The sequence below is a fragment of the Lissotriton vulgaris genome, chromosome 6 (genome assembly GCF_964263255.1).
Source record: "Lissotriton vulgaris chromosome 6, aLisVul1.2, whole genome shotgun sequence".
In the NCBI taxonomy this organism is placed as follows: Eukaryota; Metazoa; Chordata; class Amphibia; order Caudata; family Salamandridae; genus Lissotriton; species Lissotriton vulgaris.
In genome coordinates, this window is record NC_141694.1 from 603,544,173 (window position 1) to 603,571,990 (window position 27,818).

Consider the following 27,818-nt stretch of genomic DNA (forward strand, 5'->3'; position numbering starts at 1 on the left):
GCGCCCCCCAGCGCAAGTCGTTGTAATGACTTGCGTTGAAAAACCTGCGTTGTAAAGGTACTGCGTGGTAAAAGTTGCATCGTAAAGGATGTTTCCCTCTACAGCCACAGTTTGCTATTGAGAAAGTGTAGAGAATACCCCAAAATAGTTTTTTTATCCAATTCATAGAGAACAGCATTTTTCTGGTGAATAAAGAGCGAGTTCTCTGATTTCAAGTTGACCACACTTCTCGGCCTTCACCTGCTCTGGCAGCCATAGCCTTGCTCATTTTGAGCTGATGTAGCAGATGGAAGGCTATATTAAACATAGGCAATTGCCTTGATACTGTTTGGTATGAAGTATGTCTAGGTGAAAGTACATATTTCATAACCACAGATTTCTGAGTTTGTACTTGTTCAGGAACTTTCATGGTTGAGTCCTCGGGGCAACACCTACAATCTACACCTATCACTAAATGAGTGCAGAAGGAAATGTCACCATAGTTGTTTAATTGCCATATTCGTAAATCCAATTTTTGAGTGCAAGATTGAGATTTTTCCATTGGAAATGATTTTTCTGTACACTTAGTTTAAGCTGAGTTGGGCAAAATCAATAAATAATTTGAACTTTTTTAGTTTTAGGACATATGTATTTCCTCTTACAATCCTGTTACGATTTCAGAAATATCCCGATCACATTGGGTCATTTTTATTTTGCATTATTTCCCTAACCAGAATAACAGTAATCAGCCAATACAAATTAATATCGGGTTTGACTGTGGTGCAGACTGTGCAAGATTCACAGTTTAAAGGGAAGTCATTTTACATTTACATTAGTTTGCAATATTTGGTTCAATGTAAAGCTTTGTGTGGATGGGGTCTTTTTGGAAAGTACACCAATTAATCCATTTTAAATTAAATATTTATCTTATCTGAGAAATACTTAACTTTCTCAGTTGGGTAATTGATTTCTACCATTGTAGCCAATGATCTACACACCCACCCTTTCCAAAAGTAATGACACACTTGCGGAAAAAGAATTGTTTCACGTATGCTTATTATTTTGTATTTTCCTGAAGATACACGTTTTAGAAAGGTACGGTTGGTGTCTTTTGGGGGTTTCTTTCTGGAAAATATTGAAAGACAGGATTGCCTTATTTGGGAGGGATATGGGCTTTCAACAACCACAATGATAGGGCTCCATTATGATCGCCCTAACGTTGCAAATAAAAGGTGAGGCATTTGTTTAGGAACCCTTCAGAAAATTGCCATCTGGTGTTTGAATGGAAACATGAAAAAATATCCAATAGAGCTTCATGTAGTTGGTAAAATTAAAACCTACCGGAGGATGACGGCGGGACAACAGGTACAAGGCAGGCACTGACCAGAAAGACTGGTCATCCCCTTACCGCTTCCCTCCAGGAAGCCTTGGCTAATAACCCAAAGCGTATGCATGAGAAGGGAATCCCCCTCTTACATATAGAAAAACGCCTTAGTGAGTGTATCACATAGTCTGTACCACAACACTAAGTCTGTTTTATCACACCACACCTTTTTAAAAAACGGTCCTGAGGAAAGCCAGAATACTCTAAGGCACTGGCTGAAACATGTCGACCATCTGAAGGACGCAGGGGGCAGTAACTCGCCACCCTCACGCGTCCTGTAGCCTTACTTTTAACCGCTGGTGACGGCCCAGTTATTAAAATTTAATTTACCCTCGGGTACTGGGACCACCACCAAGCCGTTTTAAATCACAACTCACCCAACCTCACTGCACTCTCAGCAATATACCAGCTCCGCTGTAATCAGGCGTCGTAGCACACCCGGGACATACTAGGTGTCACTGGGTGGGCCCGATGATGAAGCATGCCACCAACTAGGTTGGTGGGTGAGGGCTTCATGAATACACCAACAAGGTGCCCGTGACAGAACTAATTTGAGTACTGTAACACTTTGGTCAACTTAAGCTAGTCCTTTTTGTTTAATCAAAAATTAAAACTTTAACACTTACGGGGTTAAGAGTAAAGAGCCTTGATTTTTTATTTTTAATATGTTTGAATGTTGGCAGCGATGCAGTTTCAGTGCTTTCCTTTGTTTCTCCAATATGAATACATTTTAAACCTAGCCTCTTTCACAAAGAAGTTTAACAATACAAACAGCATTATTGATGTGTTGGGGCACTTCATCCCAATACATCAATACACACCCAGCATAAACTGTTTTTTTTTAATTGAAGATGCCTGAAATATTAGTCATTTTACTCGTCAAAAATAAATATCAGCCAACTTAAGAACAGAAATGCTTTTGATCTGTCCTAGAATACTGTTAGACCTGGCATCCTTGGCGTGGTTTCTCCTGACTTTTTGCCCTCTGACGACCTGTTTTGCTGATTTCATTTTTGATGGCTTTCGGATTCTGGGCACTTTACCACTGCTAACCAGTGCTAAAGAGCATATGCTCTGTACTCTAAGCATGGTAACATTGGCTTATCCACAATTGACATATGTAATTTGCTTGTAAGTCTCTAGTAAAGTGCATTAAATGTGCCCAGGGCCCATAATTAAATGTTACTAGAGGGCCTGCAGCACTGATTGTGCCACCCACTTCAGTAGCCGTTAAACATGGCTCAAGCCTACCACTGCAGAGCTTGAGTGTCCGTTTTAAACTGCCATTTTCACCTGTCAAGTCAACCTATTTGCCAGACCCAAACCTTCCCTTTAATTATATATAAGGCAACCCTAAGGTAGGCCCTACGCAGCCCTAAGGGCAGGCTGCGGTGTATTTAAAAGGTAGGACATGTACTTCTGAGTTTTACATGTCCTGATAGTGAAAAACTGCTGCAATCGTTTTTCATTACTGCTAGGCATATCTCTCCCATTGGCTAAATTGTAATAATGAAAATGCCACTTTTAGAAAGTTGTCATTTTCTTACTTTAACCATTCTTTGCTTCTGCCTGTCTCTGCATACACGTCTGGGTTGGGTGACAGCTGGGCTTCGTTGCGTTCTGTCTAGACAGATACACAAACAGAGCTGGGGTGTGACCTTTGCATCCTGATGAGCCATCATCAGGCTGGTGGGCTTTCCTGAGGTAGATTGGGAGGGAGGAGTTGACACTTTCACCTGACTAGGGCTGTGCCTATCCCCACACAAAGAGCTGCATACTCCCCTGTAGTGAGTCTAGAGCCAGGGCAGGAAAGGCAGGGACCTTGTGATCTTCAAAGGCCTCTTTGAAGTCCCCCCACTTCAAAGGCACATTTGGGTATAAGTATTTGACCCCCAACACCACCAAATCAGAACTCTGCTGGAATCAAGGACATTCTGCCTGGAAAAAGAGCTGTTCTGCTGTGCATGGGTCTACCTCTTTGCTAACTCCATTTCTGTGTTGGTCTGCTGCCTTCTGATTGTTGTGCTGTAGGAGGTACTGCCACTCTGGTACCTACTCTGCTGTGTTGGCCTGCTGCTTCTGCCTGGGGGTGAGAAGGACTATACCTGTTCTTTACGTCCTTTAACCAAAGATTCTCCAAGGGCTTGCTGGCTTGCCTCCTGTTTTCTGAAGTCTCACCCTTGCCTGAGGTTCCGCCTCCAGTACTGGGTTTTACAAGTGGATTCTGCAGCTGTTTTCTGCAAAAATCGATGCAGTGACCCCTTTGCACCAAATGGAACCGACACAGCATCCTCTGAAGCAGTGTTGATTCAACGACGACACAGGTTTCTGCTGCGAGGTTCTATGACGATGAAGTGCCAATCCAGAGACACTGCTGAGAGGCTCAACTTGGTTGCAGCATCGATCCTTGTACACCAACTGCAAGGTTTGATTCTGATGCATCAACCCTAGTGCGTGAATTGTAACCAACGTCCCAGCGTGATTGTTTCCGGTCCAGGGATGACCAGGTCTGGCAGTTCGGGCTGGACTGTTTGCATGGGGAGCAGGGTCAAGACTGATTTGCATATTGCTGGGTCCATACTGGAATGGCCTGGTGAGCGAAAAAACAAAGGATTTAGGTCCATATCACTGTACGGGGGTGAATATTTGACAGTGTTCAGCATTCCGTCCATCATCTTTTGAGTTGCTATAGTTCCCCTAATTGGAAAGGGTATGCCCAGAAGTGGGTCACATGTTCAATATCCCATTGGATTCAAGCTAGCCTGGCTGATACCTTGAAACCGTCCCAGGCTGCTTGTTTCCTGTCCAGGGAGGACCTGGCATGGCAGTTTGGGCTGGAGTTTTCTCATGGCGAGGAGGGGCAAAACTGATTTGCATATAGCTAGGTCCAACTGGAATGGCATTGTGTGCAAAAAAACGATGAATTTAGACCCAGATCTCTGTACAGGGGTTTTGACAACGTTCAGCATTCTGTAAGTATTGACAATTAAATGCCGGTTCGGAATGTCGGAAACCACTGGCTCAAATTAAGCACTGCCACACAGTTTTTTCTCCTCATTTCCTTACAATTTATTACGCTCGCCTGCAAAAGCATGCTTGGTGCCACTAGGATTGTTCGAGTGGATATTCTCCCAAAAGGCCTCGGCCTTTGGGCAATAAGTGTTTAATCATTTTGTGGCAATTTGTGTAAAATGCCCTATAATAAATATAACCATCGGTGCCATCTCTTTCCCTGTTACTGCCTGGAGTGTTATAGTGCTGACCTTATGTGGGACTGCACTTCACTCAGTAATTATTTAGCAATGTATTAATTTCGAGTCCACTGTAGCAATTGTTTTATTTAACTTATCCTGCAGTGTGATTTGACAACGAGGTGCCATGTTTGACTGGTGATATATGTGGGTGAAAATAATGTAACTCATTCCTTGACCTGTGTGTTATAGGCTTCCCAGAGATAGAATAACTAATGGGAAGTAGTGCAAAACCAATGTCTTCCATGTCGTTCTGTTATCATCACACCGGTCTTCCAAAGATGGAGGCGGAGAGAAGTGATAACTAGGTATGCAAATGTGAGCATCAAATGTTCTTGATCACATTTCAGACTCAGCCAGGGTTGTGATGCATGATTAGTTTCTCGTTAACCTTGCATGGCTGACTATGAACAAGGGCACAGAAATATTGCACATATGAAATGCTACTCGACACTAGTAACGTGCAGTACTATCCCGCGAGTTGTGGCCACGAAGGCTCCAATCCTGGTACCCAGCTCTTACAAAATGGCATACCTGCATAGTGCTGAACTGTCTTGTGGCTCATAAGCCTGCCTTGCAGACGTCAGAGTCGAACGATCCTTCAGAGAGGAAGCAGAATTCCACAGAGTGTGATATAAATCGATTGGAACAGATGGGATTGCGTTGTCTAGTGGCGTTCGTCACTCTCTGTGAATAATGTACTGAGAATGATTCAGTGGTGTTTAGATGCATGCATGTATTTATAGGTGCATGTAATATTTATATAGCAGGAACCTACCCGATGCATGGATAACTGCTTAGATATTTGGGCCAGTCCCGTTAATCTAACAAAAGTAAAGCCCAGAATTTTCCGTTATGAGTCAGGATCGGTATTATGTGCAATAAAATTATTTTGGGAATCAGTCACTAAATTGGTAAAAAAATGTGGACATGCATGATCTTGGGAACATAAAGAGTAGTAGCGATTTTAATAGCTGCCCTATATAGAATTCTATCTGCCTAAGGAGATGATGTTTTTTTTGGAAATCCTGGATTTTTTACCTCTGCTGTGGATGAAGCCTACTTACCAGACCTTAGTCCCATGCTCTCTGTCAGTCAGTCAGTCAAATTTCTTTATTCAATTAATAAAAATCAAAAAAGTATAACATGAAGTGCATCTTACCTCCAGTGTAGCTACTACTCCACTAGGCAGAGCATAACTTTGTGGCTGGGCTCCAGGCTGAGGCAAATAGTAATACTGTATTTAAAGGTATCTGCATCACTTCTGCCCCAGATCAGTTAAATATATGTAGAAGGATACTCCCCCCCACATCTAAAACTAACTTGCGTGGTCTACACATGCTCTCTCCTAGACCTAGTAGGCTACCCTGTAGTCTCCTACATTTATAAAATAACAATTTGCAATTTTTCCCTAGATTGGTCTGGCTGTGGCTAGAACTATGCAGTTTTTCATTAACCCCTTCGATGCTCATGACGGAACGGTTCCTTCATGAGGCACAGTGGAGCTGTGCTCATGACGGAACCGTTCCGTCATGACCACACCTATTATCATTGACCCTCAGTACAGGAGGGGAATATGTCAAGCAGTGATGAGGTTAAAAAACACATATCTGAAGTCAGATTGAGAGTACCGATTCTTTAGCTTATGTTTTAATGTTTTGCGACACAATATCCAGTCGCAATTCATTAATATTTTACTTCCAAACAAAGTTGTTGATAACCATTCAAAACCGAGAAGGGGTCCCCAAGGGACCCCTTCTTAGAGATGGACAAACCAACAAATTAACAGGGAGAGCCAAGCCAGAGCTGAGCCGAGGGTCTGGCTTTTCTCTTAGTGCCCGTGCACGAGATGAACCCTGAAAAGTAATTAAATGCAGTTATAGTGAAATTAAATATTTGTCTAATGTCACACAATTTAAGAACGGAAACTGCGATTTATCCTGGTTTTCTGGTTTCACTTTGTACAAATCAGCCACTAATCTATTTGTCTTTCCTTTTTTATGATAAATCTTTTTTTCTCACCTATTTTTGCATATCTCTGCAGGTTTTATAAAGAGTGAACCCAACCCAAAAGTATTGAAGCACTTTAGGTGAGCACCAGTTACACAAGGCCACCTTCATTTTATATAGGTGGGGAGATTAAGTAATTTTCCCAGGATCACAGGTTGTTGAGCTGATGCTGAGACTCGAACCTAGTTCCCTGTTACAAAGTATACAGCTCTGGCTGTAGCGCCACATCCTGGGTAGAGGGAGTGTGGTAGGCAGAAGCCACTTGAAAGCTCGGCTTGTTATGGGCTCGAGGTTCCAACAGGACCTTGAGCTGATCTAGTGCCAGGCTTCAGGCTCAAACCTGGTCCAAGCTTTCAGTGGCTCGCCCACCTCTACCCCTTCTCCTTTGTGAAGGTCAACAAAAAACATTTCGTGCAAGCAGGGATTGGACTCTGGGACTAATGTCTTCTCCTAAACAATGTTTTTAAAAGTGTTCATTTTTTAAAAAAAAGAATCTCATTTTCCTATTAGGAAATCTGGCTACATTTAAAAAATACTTTATTTAAAAGCAATTACAGACATGGTAGTCTGCTGACCCCAGCAAGCCACTGAGCCTGGGATCGCAGAGGGTTTCAATTTGCAACCTATCTCATGCATATTAATGAGGTAGGTCAAATTGAAACCAACTTGAATTGGTATTTTGTGAACCAACCTATTGGTACATAGATTGTTTCACAAAATACCAATTCATTCGTAGAAGTCGGTGTTGACATTGCACTCACTTCTACTGAATCCAGATTCCTAATAAGAAATCGCACACTGCAAATCATTATTTGATACAATTTATTATTTCTTGTTAGGAATCTTGGTACATCAGGCCCCAGGTTCGAGTCTCAGCGTTGGCTCAGGCTCTTGAGATTCTGGCAAATCTCTTAATCTCCCCCTGCCTAAAAAATGAATGTGTATTAGCACTAGTGCTCATGTAAAGCTCATATAGCTTTGGGCCTAGTTCACGCTATAAAAAACTGCAAAAAAACTCAACTCATCTTAGGTTTGAGGTGAAATACCAGGCTGCTGTAATAAAGGACAGCTTATATATTTAAGTAAAAGAGCTGAGCCACAGAATCTATCTAAAATTTACCCACAATTAATGTCTCTTTCCTATGAAATGTCATTAAAAGGTGCATTGCTACTAAAATTAGCTAAGGCATCACGTATTCAATGAAATGCAGTCCAGATACAGGGTGAGCTGTTCCACAGATACAGCTATTCTGTAATTACTGGATGATGCACTATGCACCAGGACAGCAGTGACTAGTGTCTTCTTCTCCCTCCCTGTCAGCAAAATTTGACACAGTCAACTATAGTACACTACCGAGCCCCATGAGTGGAGGAATGAGGGTAAAAATACTGTCCTAAGTTTGCTTTCACCTTACTTGCAAAATTTCTCTCAGCAAATGAAAATAAAGAATATCTAAGACTCTACACCTTTAGTACTGGGAAAGCCTCTAGGCTTAATCCTCCCTCCTTTCTTTTTAGTCTGTCTATAGAACCTCTCACCACGCTTCTGAAACACCCCTGCATTCTTTATTATCTCTATGTCGATGATATTCAACAATACCTAAAACTAACTTCACCTGGTTACTGATTATGCAGAAAAAAGTGATTTAGACAAGATGGTTTTGGTTCATTTCCTTAATTTCAGCCTAGGTATTCACAGAGGATCCATACAAGATATGTACATTTGTTGTGGGAGAATGATATCACTTTTGGAAGGCACCAAAAAAATACATGACAAGCAAAGAATCTTGTTATTTTTGCATCAAAGGCTGTCCATATTTGTACATATTTGTATCAACTTTTTTTGACACAGTAAGTAGGCAATTGCTTTGATAACTATCAGATGAAATGGACAACATGGGAGGCATGTAGTGGCACTTTTTGTTTTAGATAAGTCAGCAATCATGAGGTAGGCGAATAAATGAATAGTGTGAGAAATTAGGCTGTTGGTTGACTAGGGTGTGAGCCCTGGTCAAGCAGCAACCACAATCCTTGTCAGGATGAGGCCCAAGCCAACCATAAATTAACCTGTGCTCATCCTTCTGGTGGCTTGGTACAGAGTAGTGAGGCTTAACGTAGAGGCAATGTGTAATGTATTTGTGCAAAGCAAACCCAAGTAGGTGATGGACGGAGCGCTGAAGCTTTTCAGACACTCACCCCAGTCACAGATCTGGGTTGAATCCATCATCGTTCTTTTGCTCACTTCGCCATCTCAGTTCAGATCCATCCTAATGAAAATCAGTCTTGACCCTGTTCCTCTTGGGAACAGTCAAGCCCGAACTGCCAAGCCAGGTCTTCCCTGGACGGGAAGCAAGCATCCTGGAACTGGTCTCGGGGTAACACCCCTCATCTGCCAGACTAGCGTGAATCCAGTTGCAAAGTGGGCAAGGGACTCATTTCTGGGCATACTCTGCCAACTTAGGGCGAACAACGCAAATACAAGGTGATGGACGGAGTGCTGAAACTTTTTCAGACACTCACCCCCAGTCACAGATCACAGATCTGGGTTGAATCCATCATCGTCCTTCAACTCACTTCGCCACCCCAGTTCAGACCCAGCCATATGCAAATCAATCTTGACCCTGTTGCTCATGGGAACAGTCCAGTCCAAACTGCCAGGCCAGCTCTTTCCTGGACCAGAAACAAGCATCCTCGGATCGGTTTTGGGGTAACACCCCTCGTCAGCCAGACTAGCTTGAATCCAGTGGCAAAGTGAGCAAGGGACTATAAGGGGAAAATGAATGCATACGGCTCATGGAGTGAATACATTGGAAGGAGTTGCAAAACTGCGGAGTGAACCCCAGCTGGGGTTAATGATAATTCACCAGAAAATTAAATGCATGTTGGTTTGAATAAGAACATTGGAAGGCTGTCCTTGTTTTTGTTTATTGTTGTCCTGAGCAAGACCCACCTTGATGTGCAGTTAATAACACATTATCATAGCGTAGAAATGGCGACCACAAGGTCCAATGTCCTGTGACAGTTATCCTAAATTAGACAATGAGGATAAAAGGATATTCTGAACTTTGAAATCTGGACATTTTACACTATATGCCTTTTCATTTGTTTCATGTATTGCGCGTATGTATACAGGGAACTGTATATTCTCACCATGTGTATGTTTTTTTATATGTAATATATGTGTTCTGTGTAGCAGTTTGAAAAACAAAAAAGTTAAGAAAATTGCTTGATTCGGAATACAGTTGGGTAAATGACAATGAATATAGCGAACTAAAAATGTCTATTTATGTTGTGTGTGTTTATTTTGTTGTGTACACTTTTTTCAAAAGAGTTTAGCAGACTAGTGATGGGGTTCCTTGCTAGGGACTTTATTGTTAAGATAGTCCCTACTCTTGGTAGCCTTTAAAGAATCCACAGAGGTTGGCAGAGCACCTTAGGCACACTTCCAAGAGTCCGGGACTGGGGTGGCACCACTTGGCAGGGTAGACTCACAGATAGCAGAGTCAAGTTGCTGAGGTCGAGGTTGTTGGAACCTTCTGTCCTTGAGGCCAGTCAACTAACCCTCGGAGTCACTCTGGTGGTTCTGTGTTCAACAGATGCAAGTCCAGTCATTCTCAGCCAGGCAGGAAACAGCAGGCATCAGGTCAGCACAACAGGGCAGTAGTCATTCAAAGCAGCATTCTAGCAGTGTGGCAGTACTTTCAGCAGCACAGCAGTCCTTCCACTTGGCGGAGTATTCACAGGTCCAGAAGTGTAATGAAGAGTTGGAGGTCTAGTGGTGCATTTGAAGTGGAGGAGAAGCTTTTAGAGGTTTCTCTTTGAAAATCCCCCGGCATCTTGCCCCCTCTGTCCTGGCACCAGACTAACTACAGGGGGTAATCAGCCCTTTGTGTGGAGGCAGGACAAGACATTAAAGTGTAAGTGGGGCTATGCCCAGCTCTTCCCACACATCCTGGTAGTGATGGCCCATCCAGGCACATCTAAGTTCTCTATTGTGTGTGTCTGTCTAAGAGGAATACACAAAGCCAACTGTCAACTACACCTAGTTATGCGGCAGGAGACAAGCTGCTGATACCAAATGGCTAAGGCAGAAAAATACCAACTTTTCAAAATTTGTATTTAAAATCCGACTTTACCATAAGTTCAGTTGTTTCATTACAATTCCAAAGCACCAAACATAAATGAGTTACTTGTTCTCATTTTGAAGTTACAGCTTATTAAACATAATAAGGTAACTCCAATGTTATCCAATGGGAGAGGGAGCCTTGCAGTAGTGAGAAATGTATGAGTTTTGCATTACCATGGCACTTAAAACTTACAGTACATTTCCAACTTTTCAAATACATTGCACCCTGCCCTCTGCGCTATCCAGGGCCTACTCTATGGGTGACTTATGTGTATTAAAAAGGAAGGTTTGGGCCTGGCAAAAGGTGTATGTTGCTAGGTCGAAGAGGCTGTTTAAAAAACTGCAACCACAGACTGCAATGATAGACTTGAGACCTTTTTTTTTAATGTTTTTATTATTTTAAAACAAGAAAAAGGGAATAGACATATCCGGTGCCATACATTCATACATAATATTAGGGCAGACAGGTACAATGACAAGATAGACGTGAAGCGAATCGCTGAGGCGCCTGCGCTAGTAGGTACGAAGCAGGATTGATAGCATTACAATCGATAAACAATTTAAGTGCAGGCCCTCAGAGCCCGCCCACCCATTAAATCAGAATAATAGAAAAAGCATGGCAACCAGACACTGGAATTTAAACAAAATCAGGATATTTCGCCAACATTACTAATAAGGGAAAGACTAAAGAGAGGTTGAAGAAAAGAAAACCATAAGAACGAGAACAAAAATAAAACAATAAACCCATCCCCCCACCCTGCACCCCTGCATATGGCTATTGCCTAACCCCAACTAGCAGTGTGCCTGTCACCCAAACTAACTAAGTTCTAAAGATAGAAAAGAGAAAACATGGGGGAGGGCATTTCCTTATGGGCTCCCGGTCTCGTTCCCCCCGCCAGAGACAGGCACCCCCTATGATGAATATACAATTTTATCAGAGATCACAGAAAAAGTAAGTTAGGGGGAGCCATGATACACCACCCAGCCTCCCGTTAGACCAACTGTTACGAATCCCACAATTATTAAGGCCATAGTACCAACCCCGGTCAATCGATCTCAGCCTTGGCCCTTCCGAACCCTCATGCGAACCCCTCCCGGTAGGACCAATACTTCTACAGGAGAATCAAAGTGCAGAAAGAGTCCGAAAAAATTCAGTCCAAAACAAATCAAAGTCAGTAATTCCTCAAGAACTCCTTCAGCAAAGAAACGCTCCCTCATGGACTGATAGTCCCAATGTTTTTTTTTTTCACGATCGTACAGTCACCAAAGAGGGAAGGGATGAAACAGAAGTCCAAGAACAATCACCAACATGAGTCTCCGGGAAGGGAATGCCAATCGACTCTCCCAAAGCCAGCAAAGATGGTAGGCGTAGTAATACGTTCGAAACACCGGGTTCAGGATTCTCCAGAGTACCGACCGAGGGATTCGGCGCCTCTTGTTGCACGGGGTCCTTGTCCAGAATCAAAATGGTCGTTGTGTAAATCATAGCCGGCAGCAGTACCTGCAGTGGAGCAGGGTCCGGTTCCACACACTCCTTCTCAGATAGGCCCATAATCATTTTGTGAATCAGGGCATCCATATGTGAATGAAATGCCCTGATGGCTGCCAATACTGTCTTCAGCAACGGCTCACGCTCCGTCCGGTCCATTTCTCCTTGCTCAGTACCAATCATATTCACTTCCCCCAGAGAGCCCGGTTTCTCCGGGGGAACAGACAGGAGCGGAACGGATGGCATCGGAGGGTAACTGATCGGTTTCTGCTGCAGCAATCTGCACTCCGCTGCCGCGAGCGAAGACCCCGACCCACCGAACCCCGCCGGTGGCAAACCGGGTCCGCGGGACAGGGACTTCCACCCACAGCCACTGTCGTGCCACGTCACTCCTCCCTCGGTGCTAGTCAATCAGAATGACCGCCATCAAAATCGGGCAAAAAAGACCTCCACTGCGGTAGACCGGACCCTGCTTAATTCTCACGGCCGATGTTGTTCAACTGCAACCCGGCTGGGTCAAAACTCGAGGCCCCGGCTCTCCTGCTGGACTAGGCCGCAAACATCAACTCGCACCATCGGAGCATGGATCGGTTCATCTAAATGGAGGTCGGGCGTAAAAACAGGATTATCGACAGGATCATCTGGCAGGATACGGAGGTCGGCGGAGCCGGGAGCCTAAGCAGCCATCTTGTTTGCTAGCGTAGCTCCTCCCCCTTGAGACCTGTTTCAAGTTCTACTTAGGGGGTGGCACAAGCGGTGCGGCAAGCCCAATAGCAGCATTTAATTTAGAGGATGTGGGCACAGAAAGTGCCACTTTCTAGGGAATTGCAGGTACATTAAATATATCTATTGGGTATTAGCCAATTCTACCATGTTTTAAGCGAGAGCAGACTGGGCTGCACACAGGAGAGCACTTCAGCACTGGTTTGCATGGTAAAGTGTGCAGAGTCCAAAAGCGTTTCCCAGCAATCATGCTGATATAGCTTGTCAAAATGCATTATATGAGAAGCAGGATGGGGGTGGGGGGTGGTAAGGGGCCGTAAAATTGATAGGTGTCCTTAATACACAATATTTTTTTTTAAATGAACAAACATTTTTTATAGGCCTTTATTGTGGAGAAGTGTGGCTCACTGGTTAGAGCAGGCAGACCCTGAAGCAGAGGTCAGACCCGGGACCAGGGTTCAATTCCCGACGCGGCAGGGTCTTGAACTCAAATGTCCATGGACTCGATAATTCTCGCTTCGGTGTCTGACCTATTCATGGGTTCACACTCTGCAACTCTGGGCATTAAGCTTGCTTAGTCTCCACAACGGCCCCCCCGCGGCGGGATGCCTGGCTTTCACCTTGGGGATGCCCTGTAGGGGCTATCTCACAGGGAAAAGCCAGGACGGGTTCCCAAGGCAAGCGCGGAGATACCCCTTCGGGGGTCGATTCAGGCGCTATATAAGAAACATAATAATAATAACAGAGACGAGAGAGCGGATTTGTGTGTTTATGTAAAAGTCGCTGGTGAAATCCGACAGACATCTTGCCATACCCGACTGAAAGCGCCTGTACCCAACTATTTATGATGGACTACATTTTCTAAGGGGGTGGAAAACCACAAACACCCCCCCCCCCCCCCCCCCCCCCCCCCACCACCCTCGAACCCATGCCCCTGGATATTGGGAAGTAAGAGGAGTAAAATTAATGCATTCTATCTCAACAGTGGGCAAGTTTACTATTAGGATCTGTCTAACATTTTAGCTCTCTAGCATAATAACTAGTAGTGACAGAATTAAAAGCTATTATTAAAGCTCTGCGGTGTGTTGACCCCAGATACACCCTGTGCATTCCCTCGCAGTCAGGCTCAAATAGTTTTGCTTATCTTTTAATTAGGGACTGAGTTAGAGTTTGGCATATGGGTGCTCCCTCCGTAACAAACGTGACAGATACCCTATCCACCTTATTACAAGTGGCATAGCATTTAATACACTTGTAATAAGGCAGAGGGAATATCTGTCACATTTATGACAGAGAAATCTGACCACCAAACTCTAAATCAGGCCCTTAGTCTGTTTGTGGCGCAATTTTCTCTTGTAGATTAAAAAAAAAGATACAAACTTGAGTCAACTATTACAAAACTTTTCTTCTGAAAGTCTTTTGATGAAATTCTCCAAATATTTCAATATATTTTCAATGTATTCTTCTGATACACAGTTCAAACATTTACTGATATGTATTACCAGTGCATTTCGGTCATAAGTTGCACTTCTTCAGGTAAAAATAACAATATGCAAAAAGGAGAATCCAGCAAACAAATGATGCAGGCTCTTTTGTTTGACACCAGGCTTCTCCAACAGGTAGATCATGAGCTACTGGTTGCTCTCCAGCTACCTGTGATTAGCGCTCTTGTGTGCAGCCCAGTCTAGTAAATTAGACAAAACTATTTGGTGATTGCCAGTTGCATGACCCCAATGCATTGCTTTGTGTTTTAGCAAATATAAGAGCTCATATCTCAGTCTCATACTTTTTCCAGCTATGCTATAGCTGCCATAATTATTTAGGTGGTATTGCTGTTTATATCAAGTTCTGACACAGGATTGTGGTTATTCATTAAGCCTCGAGGTTGCAATTGAAGTATCTTCTATTTATTTGAATCTGAAATAAAAATCTTTTTTTTGTATGTTGTTTTTATATATTTTACATTCGACTCTCAAACACATGAGATTTTATGTGGTGGATCTCTGTGAACATAAAGTAGTTTTAATTTACACCTCAAATTACAACATGGTTTTGGTTTTATGTTATGATTTGTACTATGTGTACAGTAAAACTTCATAATCACAAGACTCCGGGGCAGATTTACTAAGATTTTGCACCAGGCTTGTGCCACTTTTGTGGCACAGCGCCAACACAAAATAATTTTAGAGGTTTACTATTATGCCACGCAAAGCCACTGTGCATGGTTTAGTAAATACAGTGTAAAGTCACTCAGATAATTGTGCTGCCTTGCATTACTCTATGTCATGGAGGCGTTCATTGGGTGGAGCATGGGGGTTCTCTTGCATCCACCCATGGATTTTGATGCAATCCCAGAATTACTAAATTGAGTACGCCTGGGTTGTGTCATAATGCTATGCCTCTCTAAACCAGGCGTAACAAGGGGGAATATTTGTATTTCTCCTCGCTACTTCTCCTTTCTATGTGTGCTGCATTGTGCAAGATGCATAGAAAGAGGATAATGCCTTAAGAATTGTTTTTGTGCACAAAACAATCCTGCTTTTAACACAGGCACGCTTGCACAATGGTGTAAGGGTACCTGCGTTGTTGCTGGGCAGCACACAATGCGTAGTGCAAGGAGACGAAGAAGAAAAAGAAAAAGAAAAGGGCATCATTTCCTTTTGGACCTTCAAGCCGCACGAAGGAGATTCCCTTCCTGATTGATTCCTACTGACAACAGGAGATTTGCACCCCAGTTGTCCCTACAGAACAAACCAGGAGCCCCGTGAGAGCCCTACCATGAATTGGACGCTTCCCGTCTTTTCTAACCACTCAAGTGCTCCTCTGTCCTGATAAAGACCCTGCTGTGAGGCCACCACTCACCCTCCTCGTCACTGGGGTCAAAACGTAGACCGTCCTACCCAACTCCCACATGCTCATAGTAATAAATGTAATAAGTTGTATGGTAGATATGAGTAATGTATATGTAGGAACTAATTGACCGCTATTAGGCTGTGAAGGTCTATTTGTACATAGTGTGTATTGTATATTGTGTCACAAACACCTTTACCTTGTCCCCCTCTTGCTTACTCACCCTCACTACTCCATTCCCCGTCTTTCTTCACACACCCATGAGCACCACCAATAAGTACTTTGTAACAAATCATTAATGCTTTGAATGTTAATCGCATCTAATGCCAGGAGTACATAGAAATTAAATTTCCGTTCTTAAAAGTCTTTACAGTTTGTGATGATCTGTGTTTTGTCTTGTTCTACTTACACTCTAATTTTTTTTAACATAATGGTTTAACTACTCCGACCAACTATTCAAACGTACTAGTACAAGGAGACAGCTCAAATGTGCAACATCTAAGTAGATATGGTCATTTCTGTTGTCTCCCTTTCACTCACTGCAGCACAACAACTTTGCTTGCTGCACTGCGATGCATTGCGCGAAAATTAATAAATATCCCCCTTTGTCTTTAAAGCTATCATTTCAACTGAAAATACGGATATTGTTCCTTCAAACACTTTGAAATGAAGAGGAATGCTAATCATGTGCACATTGGCAGAGGGCAGCGTGAGGTCACCTCCCACAGTTAATTAACAAAAAGATGTGAACTGATACCCTTGAATATATTCAGTCTGTACAGGGACAGAGAGAACCTAAAACAAGTGCCATTGGTTCCACAATGCACAGAGACATCTTTCCTTCATTTATTTTGCAGTAAACCATGCCCAGCATGGCTCAATTGCTTGTAGGTGCCCTATGTGCGAGATTATCTAGTGTTGGCCAATCTACAAAGTGTTCATTGGAGGACTGATAAGGTGTTTGCAAATGTGATCACGAGTCCCAAATCTGTGTATGTGTTGGAGAGTGATCCGATTGTGCTTGTTGTGGGGGTCTTACGTGTTTGTTGACTGCATCGTGGAGGTTTGTGGTAATGTTCCAGGCGTATAGTTGGATCCTCAATTACTTTTTTGCAAGTGCTCAACATTTTGTTGCTTGTTGGAGCAATCTAGTATCCCCCTTTCATTTGCCATTTAACTAGGCGTGAGGCTGTGCTACTGTGTTTGATTAATGTATGTACTTAACAATAACTGTGCATGTGAATCTTGTAAAAAATGCCAATTGAAAGGGCTCCATTCGTGTTTGCTAAATACAGGGTAATCCACTGTATTATCCGGAGAAAGGTTTAAAATGAACTAATACTTTTTCGTACTGCATACAGACTTCCTAAAGTATAAAGGGCCTGTTTTAGAGTTTGGCGACTGTGGGACCTTTGCCAAAAAAGCGAATGTTCTGTCTGCCCTATTTAACGTGCATAGGTTTCCAATACTCTCTCAATAGGATGGACAGGACATCTCCCATTTTTTGGGTGGAATCACGTATCCACCAAACTCTAAATAAGGCCCAGAGACAGTTCTGGCACTGCCTCCATTTTGGACTGAAGGAGTGCAACAAGGATGGGCAATGCCTAACTGATAAACATGTATAGCATTATTGCCAATCAGTTAAAAAACTAAGTCAAAATATTAATGTTTGCTGTCCACTACGGTTTTCTTCACAACAACTACTTACAAATGCAACTCCAGTACCAAATATGAATAAATAAATAAACAGAGAGGCCCAGAATGTTTCTTAGGAGTCCACCACCTACGCTGCTAAATACCAGATGGCCAAACACCAAGTCAGCCTAATTTTCGTTCCAATAATGCCTGTTTCTTCCACAACCATACACTTCCTGTTTTCCTATACACCTCTTCCTCCTTCTTTCTCCCTTTTCTGCCTTCCTCTATCTTGCTCTCAACGTCTTAGGATGAAAAATAAGCTCTAGTAAACAGAAATGAGTGTCCATCACCTGCAAGCACCGGCACAAATTGATTACCTTTCCAATATTACCTGTACTGACCCTTACCTTCTGTACTATAGCCTAATCAAAAAGAAGTAAAAATATTGACATATTTCATTATTTTTTTATTTTATGTAACTGCAATTAGATTCATTTAAAAATAATTGACTACACTATTATTGAAATGAATGTAAAAAAATAATCACAATTAGTATGGGATAGTGTTAGAATGAGAATTTGGTTAAGGGAAAGGGTTCCTCATTTACAAATAATTCAACATGCGTTATATTCCTTTGAATTAAATAAAATAAACAATGTTCCTTTATTTGTTGGAAGCATTCATGTTTTATTAGGGTTAGGCTAAGGTTTCTGTGTTTTCTATATAATACACATTGGTTAGCATTAGGGCTAGGATAAGCATGCTAGGGCAAAGGTACCATATTAGGTAAAAAATTAACTATAATTTAAAAAATAATATATTTAATATTAGTTATGTGTAGCATTAGCATTACAGTTTGGCTAAGGATGGCTTAATATAATATAATATAAATTTAATTGATGTATTTAAATAAAATGATACATTTGTTTATTTATAAGGGGAAGAGTAAAGGAAAGGTTGAGGGGCAAGACAGATAATTAAAATTAATTAAAATTAAAGTAAATCATTTAAATATATTAACACAGATATTTAGACGCTTATTATAATGTAAGTTTAGAGTCAAAGATAGCAAAAGCAATACAGTGAAATTATATGGTTTTAAATAATTTCATTAAAACCAGCTTACTAATTGAACTAAATTAACTGAATATTTTTACTGATGGGTATGGCTTAAGTCAGGGTAAGACATAAATGAAAATTTAAAGGTCCAACCAAGTGGCTAGTCTCAGTGTAATGGTAAGTTAAATGTTAAAATAGGCTGAGGAGGCAATAGAAGACAAGGTGAAATTGGTGAGTTAATGGTAGACGGGGTTATGGAAGGAGATGTAGTCACTCTCGGACAGCTCCCACTTTCCATGGTTTTCGGTTCCTAGCTTCTCCTCAATGGTCAGCTTTGTTTGTCTACCTAATTTGTATGACTTCTTTGTTAAACAATACTTAAGTCAGTTATACCTTCATATAAGTCTCATTAAAGTTCTTTATTTATTGTCGACCTCTTCCACCTTGGGACTAGGCGACTCCCAATTCGTGTCTCATTTGCCCTCTAAAAGCTAGTAATTTCTTTTACTGACCTGCATTGAGAAAGGCCACCGAGACATCAATTTTAGATGTGGTGTTAGCGAAGATATTTACATTTTACTGAAATTATATGTAAAATATACTTGTAGGAGATTTCAACCAGGCCTCTTTACCCATTTGTCTGTTGTTTTGTCATTCACATTTTAATTCTGCCCCAGCAGTAGCAGGGTGCAGTGGTTCAACCCATGACAGCCATTGGCTAACTTGAGTGATGGTATGCTGCTATTTCATAGATAACATACCAGCACAAAAAAGTTCACATGAGCGCCAGGGTTGGCAATGTGTGCTTTTTGAGACTAAAATATATTTATGACTTTAGCCATTATTTTTTATATCCATGGAGGTCTGGCAGCTCCCCAAATAGTAAAATTGTACAAAATCCACGGCAAACAAAATAGACCTTTAAAAAGCCAAAAGCATAGCAGCCAATGCCAGACTTATTGCCTTTGCAAATGCTTGTTTTTTCTTGTTATTGATGTAAACACCTTTAGAAATGTTGCTGATTGTATGTTTTAGAATTAATATAGCCACTCCTGCCCTCTTGCTTTGAAGGTGTGGAAGGTAATGTGGTTAAAGACTAGTGCGAAATCACGTGCAAATATTTGGACATTTCATCACTGATTGCACCATATTTCCAGTGTCTTTTTTACTGAATATCGGCCTTGCAGAAAAAAGTGGCACATACAACGCACAAATAGTTTTGTGCCACTTTTTCCTTGTTATTTTGTAATTTTTCTCAATCTGTACACCAATCGGTGGCACAAGTGTATACAATATTGTAGAGGGTACTGTTTTAACTGAGTTCTGAATTGGCATTAACAATAAAACAGGCACAAACAGGCCGGACTGGGAACCCAAAGCAGCCCTGGCAATTTTATCGGACCGCCCCTGCCCCGGGGAAATAAGTGAGTGTAAAGCACTGCTGCTTAGCAAAACTTGCCCCAGCAGAGCTGCTTTTTTTACTGGGGGCCTATATTGCTGCATTGCTCAAAAACGATACCCCACCCTTCCAGCCTTTCTGGCAAACGCGCAATGCCTGCTATGGCCAGTCCAGCCCTGGGCACAAATACCATAAGAACCCGTTATACAGCTAGTACTTTAGCATTGCCAGTTAAACATTTTGGCACTTTGTAGACAAATAAAATCTGTAATTCTCATTTCAGGACCTTGGCCTACTGCCAGTGGGTAAACAATCTCCATGAGACCCAGAAGATGCTCTCTGTCGTTGGCCCATTTAGCGACCTGCTAAGATGGATTCTGTGCCACCTCACCAAGGGAATTGTGAAGCGGGAAATGTATGGCCAAGGGATCGGGCGGTTTTCTGAGGAGGAGATCTACATGCTGATGGAGAAAGATATGCGCTCGCTAGCCGGACTTTTGGGTAAGACATTTTCAGCTCCTGCCTGGACGCAGTCTGTTGGAAATTGTAAGCATGAACAAATCCATGATTTTCAACGCTCATTGCTTGGGCACTCGCCATGGACTGATAAAAGATAAATGTTGTATAGTATTGTATTGTATATTGGATTTATATAGCGCTTATCACCCAGGGGTCTCTAAGCGCTTGCCTTGGGAACCCGTTCTGGCTTTTCCCTGTGAGATAGCCCCTACAGGGCATCCCCAAGGTGAAAGCCAGGCATCCCGCCGCGGGGGCGCCGTTGTAGAGATTAAGCAAGCTTAATGCCCAGAGTTGCAGAGTGTGAACCCATGATTAGGTCAGGCACCGAAGCGAGAATTATCGAGTCCGTGGACATTTGAGCTCAAGACCCTGCCGCGTCAGGAATTGAACCCTGGTCCCGGGTCTGATCTCTGCTTCAGGGTCTGCCTGCTCTAACCAGTGAGCCACACTTCTCCAATGTTGACCTTTTTAGTAATTTGTGACCACCACGATGTGGCACCCTAATGTTTTTGTCTTACCTGGCGGTATAGTAGAGGCAGAACTGATTGTGTGTTACTTTGAGTGAAAGCAGGACTTTTGGCTGCTCCATTTTCTGTAAGAAATCCCGTACTTGGGTTTGTAAATTAGCCTAGGAGAGTGCCAGCGCCACTAAGATTAATTTGTTTGGAATATTATCAAATTGGAGCTTGATATTTGGCATCCGTTAGCTTTCTTTGAAAGACTAAAGCAGAGAGTCAACCACAATGAAACTGTAATGTCCCTATAAGACATAGGATTCTGTAATCTCTGTGTAAATGTCAGTCTCTAATTTCTTTATAATCGGCGATTTGTGAAGCACCCAGTTGCCGATTATAAAGAAAATATGTCAAGAACTCGACTTTTATAAGTAATTACAGTCGAGTTCTGATGTCTTGGTGCCTGCTGTCAGAGCCAGCAGGGGAGGTGAAAGGCAGGTCAGGACACTAAGCATAATTGAAGCAGCTGTTTGAAGCAACAAAAACAGAACAATACTTTTCTTTCTTCTGCTCAATTTTAATAGTTGACAAGCAGAGAGAATTTGTGTATTTTTTGCACTACTTAGAGAAAGCTAGAATCTTTCTGCATGTTTCTACACATTCTAAGCTACTTCAGCTTTTTAAAAAAAAACAAAAAACCTGACTTGTATTGAACTGTTTCTAATATCTGTTTGCCACAAATATCCTAACAGGTTTTTGATGGATTTAATTGTGCACTAGAGGTTTTATTTTTATTCTTCATGTTTGCAAACATGTTCAGTCTTTCATATGGAAGAACTATGCAGCAAGGTTTTAAAAGGTTTTTCGGAAAGGTGATGGCAAGACTATGTATTATTTAGTATAAAAGCACCTCCTGGTGTCCATGATAAGGAGATTGAAGGTCACCTCAGGGTCCTATAACCTTATAAAGAAACTCGGCCTTTGGCCTAGTTCCTCTATATGGTTATGGAACTCCTCTGTGATTTGCAATACCTTATAATGTACTGCAGGGGGTACTTTATCCCTTATATCAGGGGTACTCATAGTACGGCCCGCGGGCCAGTGGCGGCCCGGCAAGCCTTCCCTGGCGGCCCGCGGACCTTTCAGACATCGTACCCGAGTTGTTTTTTTTAAATTAAAGGCTGTCTGCAACCAGAGCTCGACTCATAGACTCTGCTGCCTGTGGGGGCCGGGCGATTTCCGCCGTAGTCAGAATGGGGCTGCAGGAGAGCTGTGAGGTGAAAATAGCCTCATCAACATGCTAATGGTCTTTTGAAGACCTGTGAAATGCTTGGGTGCGGCTGTGAGCGCGCCTGGAAGCTGTCACAGGGGGGGGGGGGGGGGAGACACAGGCAGGGTCACGAGAAGGAGGCAGTCAGAGAAAAGGTGGAGGGACTGAATGAGGCACAAGCAGGCATTAGCAACAGGTTAATAACTACATTTAATTGTACATAGCGTTACATGGCACACGGGGGTCTCGGACCGCCTAAAAAGAAACAGCGAGGCCAAAAAGTAAGAAAAGTCGTAAAAACGGAGGACGTGAGTGGGGAGCTCAGGCTCCCTTCTCCCGAGCTCCCCGTAACCCTGTCTCAGATGCCTCTGCCCTCTCCGCTGATACCCACCTCCTGGAAAGGGTGCCCTCGGCACTACCACACGCGCAGACACAATGTCACGGGGCATCTCTGGCCCCACCACCTCACCATTTCAGCCCTCTCCTTACTGCGCCCGTTTATATCATTCCTTTGGTATAGTGCCACGTGCAGCCGGGAGCTGCTTCGCGGCACTTGAGAATGTAGCGGTGCTAGCTTAGAATAAGCAGAGACGTCTACCAGGGCCCAGCCCGCTGAGGAGGACGTGTACAAGTGCCCACCAGCTCCGTGGCTGGAACAAGCCTGCGACCACAGTCTTCGGGAACCATGAGGCTGGGCGCGGGGTCACCACAGCAACCCAGGCGCCAGCTCCATGAAGGGGGGCACGTCTCTAGCTGGCAGAGGCGTCTAGTGATGGGCAAGGGGCATCACGGACGGAGCCCCTCCCTACAGCCTTTCTGACACTTCAAAGTAATAACTGATCAGCTGGCACGTCTATGATTCTTGTGCCGGGGGATCCTGGCAGTGCCAATGGGATTGTATATCAGGAAATGAAGTCCTGCTAGCCACCTTTCCAACCCAGTTCTCACTCGAATCTGTGTGGAGATACCCTTGCATTTGTGTGCCATGGTACAAAGTTGGCAGTGCCAACGGTCATTTCAACAGGGCAGTGAACCAGCTCCCACACTTCGTATGCACTGCGTGCTCCATGGGGCACTTTAAAAGGTCATACGTGCCACTCTTGCCCTGGGGTACTTCATTCTAAAGTGGGCGAAGAAGTCATCACGAGATGGCGATGTGGGCAAGTCCAGCGAGCAGGTGCGCCTTCCCACTAATGAACTTCTATCATACCCCCTACAGGCGACAACTGTAAACTGGCACAGATACCCCTTTTGGGTTTTGGCGCAGAGCACACGACTAATTATGCCCCAAGCCCAGGCTGGCTCTGCTAGGAGACACGGTGCAGTACAGCGAGCCCTCCGCTAACAACACGAGCACGTGTAAACTGGCATGGTAGAGTCACTCAAGAGATGCCGGGATACGATAACTCCAGGGTGAGAGAGTATTGGGTGATAGCAGGTGCGGGAGGGGGGTCCCGAGTTTACACCCGCCTCACTTCAGAGCCTAGAGACCACGTGGCTAGCTTCGTGAAGCTGTAGAAGTCCTCAGCCTTCCAGATGCCCCCAGTTGGTCCCTGTTAAAGCTCGTTCGCTTTATTTAATGGTGAACTTTGTGTGCGCCTCTATTTCCTTAGAATATGTTCATATCTCAGATGGGTTTCAGTAATGTTGCACGAATCTTGCATAACCGCACTGCAAGCCCAGTCACCTCAAGGTGTCTGTGTGAGTTCAGGGTGTGGGTGACTGTTCATGACTGGGCATGATTGAGAACTGCAGCTGAGGCTGAAGGCAGTTCGACTTTCTGACAGAGACTCGCATAACGGTGTTCTAACTAAATGCTCATCCAATCCTTGGCCTCTCTGCTGGGCGCCCAGAACGATGGCCACATGTGGGCCAATTGTAATGGCGATTCTATGGGAAAGTGTATGGTGGTATGCAGCTGTCAAAATAGGGACAGTGCCAATGGAAAAGAAAATGTGGGGCGTGTGAAAGGCGATGTTGAGGAGGAGGAGTTATAAGGAAGGATGTGTAGGAGAGAGTGAAAGACAGTGGTGCAGATGGCGTGAAATATGTGGATGAGTGGCGCACAGGTTGTACGTGAATGACAGAGAGAGGGGGCCTGCAGCAGGAAGTGATGTGACAGGAAGAAAGTGAGTTACTCCTTCATGTGACATAGAACAAAAATCTGTGCTAACAAGCATTGGTACAGATAATGGATCGGCATGTTTTAGGTTTTTGTGTTACCTGAAGTATGATGGTTTTATAAGCACTACCAGACATCACACATAAAGGTGCCTAGAATACTTGTCAGGTGGCATGCAGAGTTTAGGTCCCGTTTAGGCCCAACCCATAATTTTTCCAAGATTTCCTAGTTACACCTAAATACCCCTTTTGGAGACACCACCACCTTTTCCATCCATTAAAGCACTGGCATGGGAGATCGGGTCCCGAGAGAGCAGCTTGTGTGTTTTTGGGGGAGAGGTGAGGGTGAGAGAAGGAACGCATCTTCCGCATCTTTCAACAAGTTTAAAAACAAGCTATTAGCCTTGCGCCACTGCCAGTGATTGCTTGTGTTTTAAGGATTAAACACAGACAAAACCATATGAAAAATGAATTCCATTACGAGGGAGGGAGGGAGTGCGAGGGAGGGAGGGAGAGCGAGGGGGAGGGAGAGCGAGGGGGGAGGGAGAGCTAGGGAGGGAAGTAGAGCGAGGGAGGGAGGGAAGGAGAGCGAGGGAGGGAAGGAGAGTGAGGGAGGGAAAGGAAGGCAGACAGAGGGAGGGAGACAGAGGGAGGGAAAGAGAGGGAGAGGGAAAGGGAGGGAGGGAAAGGGAGGGAGAGCGAGGGAAAGGGAGGGAGGGAGACAGAGAGAGGGAGGGAGACAGAGGGAGGGAGACAGGGGGAGGGAGGGAGGTAGACAGAGGTAGGGAGGGAGAGAGTCAGAGTGAGTGAAACAGGAAGAGAGGGAGTGAGAGAGTAAGAGTGAGTGAGACAGAGGGAGAGATGGAGACAGAGGGAGAGATGGAGACAGAGGGAGTGAGAGGGAGACAGAGAGTCAGAGGGAGACAGAGAGTCAGAGGGAGACAGAGAGTCAGAGAGGGAGAGGGAGAGAGGGAGGGAGAGAGAGAGGGAGGGAGGGAGAGAGAGAGAGAGAGAGAGGGGGAGTGAGAGGGAGAGGGGGAGAGGGAGAGAGATGTGTGTCTATGCTGGGTCTGGTGGCTCAGTAGACGAAGGCGTCCGCTGCAGGGACCTATGATCAACCTCATGGTCACAGTTTTTTTTGTTGCTCTAGCCCCGCCCCTTCCCCACTGACCCCGCCCCCACCGGTGCGGCCCTCGGACACAAACCACACTGTAAATTTGGCCCCCGAGAGAAAGTTTGTGAGTACCCATGCCTTATATCATGTATACTGCTCCTTTACAGCGTTTAGGCCTGGCAGGTGATTGACACCTTTGATTTCTGGGTAAGTGCTTATTGCTGGGAGGAATTAAATGGGGAAATGTCCTTCTCTATAGGGATAGTATGATGGATTAATTCACACTTTTATTCTCTTCTGGATACACCATTTCCTCACGAAGCCCAACAACTTACAACTACAACCCAACTCTTGGCCCCTTTGTGTGATATAACAGACTGCAATCCCTATAATGTAACCTGTTGTCATAGTCAGCATATCTGATTTTGGCAATTCACTTATGCAACAAGAGAAATGGATGTTTAAGACACAGGAATTTACAGGGACAATAAAATGATTATGCATCCTTGGATCATGTGCAGCACTCATTGAAAGGACATTTTATTAGGTTTTATATACTGTTTAGAAAAGGGATGGTGGTTTTGAAGAAACTTAGGAGCGTATGGATGTCAGAGTCATGTATACAGGTAGGACTATAGGTCTACCTCACCAATTGCAACTTCTATGCTTGCCATCTCTGACAAAAGTCAGAGAAGTGTATGATGCCCTTTGGCCACTTCCCAGTGATCCTTCCTCAATTTCTCAATGCAATGTGATGTTTCTCGCCAGTTATCCAGCTGTTTATGCAAAATCCACTTAGAATCTCTCAGCTAGACATTGATAAAGTTAGAGTGCATTTCTTTCTCAATTGTGACAGAGATACACTCTCAATTCCAGAGTCACTAGGGCCCCGATGTAGGTAAAATTGATTTACCGATTTTAAATTACCGAATTTTACCGATTCGGTAATTTAAAATCGGTAAATCAATGGGTCCGATATGTAGGTATTCCAGATGTGCTGGAATACCGAATCGGATGAATTCGGTATTTACCGATTCGGTAAATACCGAATCGGTAATGCCCATTCATTCCTATGGGCTTTGAAGCCCATAGGAATGAATGGACATTACCGATTCGGTATTTACCGAATCGGTAAATACCGAATTTCTCAAGGGTGCAGGGGGTGTCACTTTGACACCCTCTGGCACCCCCAAAACAGGCACGGGTGCCATGTGGCAGGCATACCTGCCCTAAGGGCAGGTCTGCCTGTCACATGGCATAGGTGTGCATGCACACATGTGCATGCACACCGGAATCGTTATTTTACCATCAAATAGGATTTGATGGTAAAATACCGATTTGTTAAGGCTCCTGGGACTCTGAAGAGTCCCACCTACATATGGGTGGCTCCGAATCGGTAAAATTACCGAATCGGTATTTTACCGAATCGGTAACTTTACCGAATCGGTAAAGTTACCGATTCTGTATTTTACAGAATCGGTAACTTTACCGATTCGGTAAAGTTACCGATTCGGTAAAATAGTGCACCTACATGTCAAATCATGTATACCGGTCGGTAACGGCCGAAAATACCGATTTTCGGCCATTACCGACCGACCTACATCTGGCCCAAAGTCCCTTGCACATTGAAGCTCAACGTACACATAATTTACTAGTATATTCAATTCACAAAAAAAACAAATTTGCATTTCTACATTGATTAGCACATGTGTAATACCCCTATATGGTGTAATATTACAGATGTGTAAATCTCTTACGAGTGGTGATGAGTGGATGTTTCCCGGCAAGCTCCCTGCAAAGGGTGAGAATGCCACATTTGCGGCTGTTCACATCACAAACCTATGCACAGCCCATTCCCACCCTGGCAACGGTTGCAGTTTCACTGTGTTAAGTGCAGGGTTGTATCTATTTAGAGGGTTGGAATGAGAAGGGATCAGCATCATATTCAGAGTAAATACTCTTCCAGGGTGGGAACTGAAAGTAGGCATCCACAAAATTGGTGGGACTGCAGGATTCTCTACATTAAAAAGTATTTTCTTGGTGGAGAAAAAAATATAATTTGCACTGATAAAGTCAGATTTGTGAATGCTCCGTTTCACTCTATTACATGCAGGGCAACCTTCGCCTGGGCGTAATTAGGATGTCGGAAAGCTTTTTCAAGGGTACTTTTGGAATACTTCAACTATTTCAGGTTTCCATGACTTCTCTTAGAAATGTTTGTCTGTGATTATTTGAAATTTGTGAATCTTGACCCAGGCAAATGTGAAAATTTGCTGGTGCGTATTTACGGGTAATTTTCTAAATCTGTTCCTTATGCTCGTAACCAGCATATCCTTGAGCACCTTTTATCCTTAGCAATGATATTGAGCTCCAGAATAGGGCTCATCTCAGACACCCACTACCGCTTGATTACATTTATATTGATTTC

At 43.6% G+C, this 27,818-nt stretch overlaps 1 protein-coding gene across 1 annotated transcript in view; it reads left to right on the top strand.

The window, feature by feature from the left end:
• The window catches only part of FAXC (failed axon connections homolog, metaxin like GST domain containing), a 279,788-nt gene that overhangs the window by 159,295 nt on the left and 92,675 nt on the right, over nt 1–27,818 (top strand). The window contains exon 4 of the mRNA XM_086926626.1: nt 20,195–20,412. Coding sequence (XP_086782752.1) covers nt 20,195–20,412 — 218 coding nt within the window. The remainder of the gene's footprint in view (nt 1–20,194; nt 20,413–27,818) is intronic.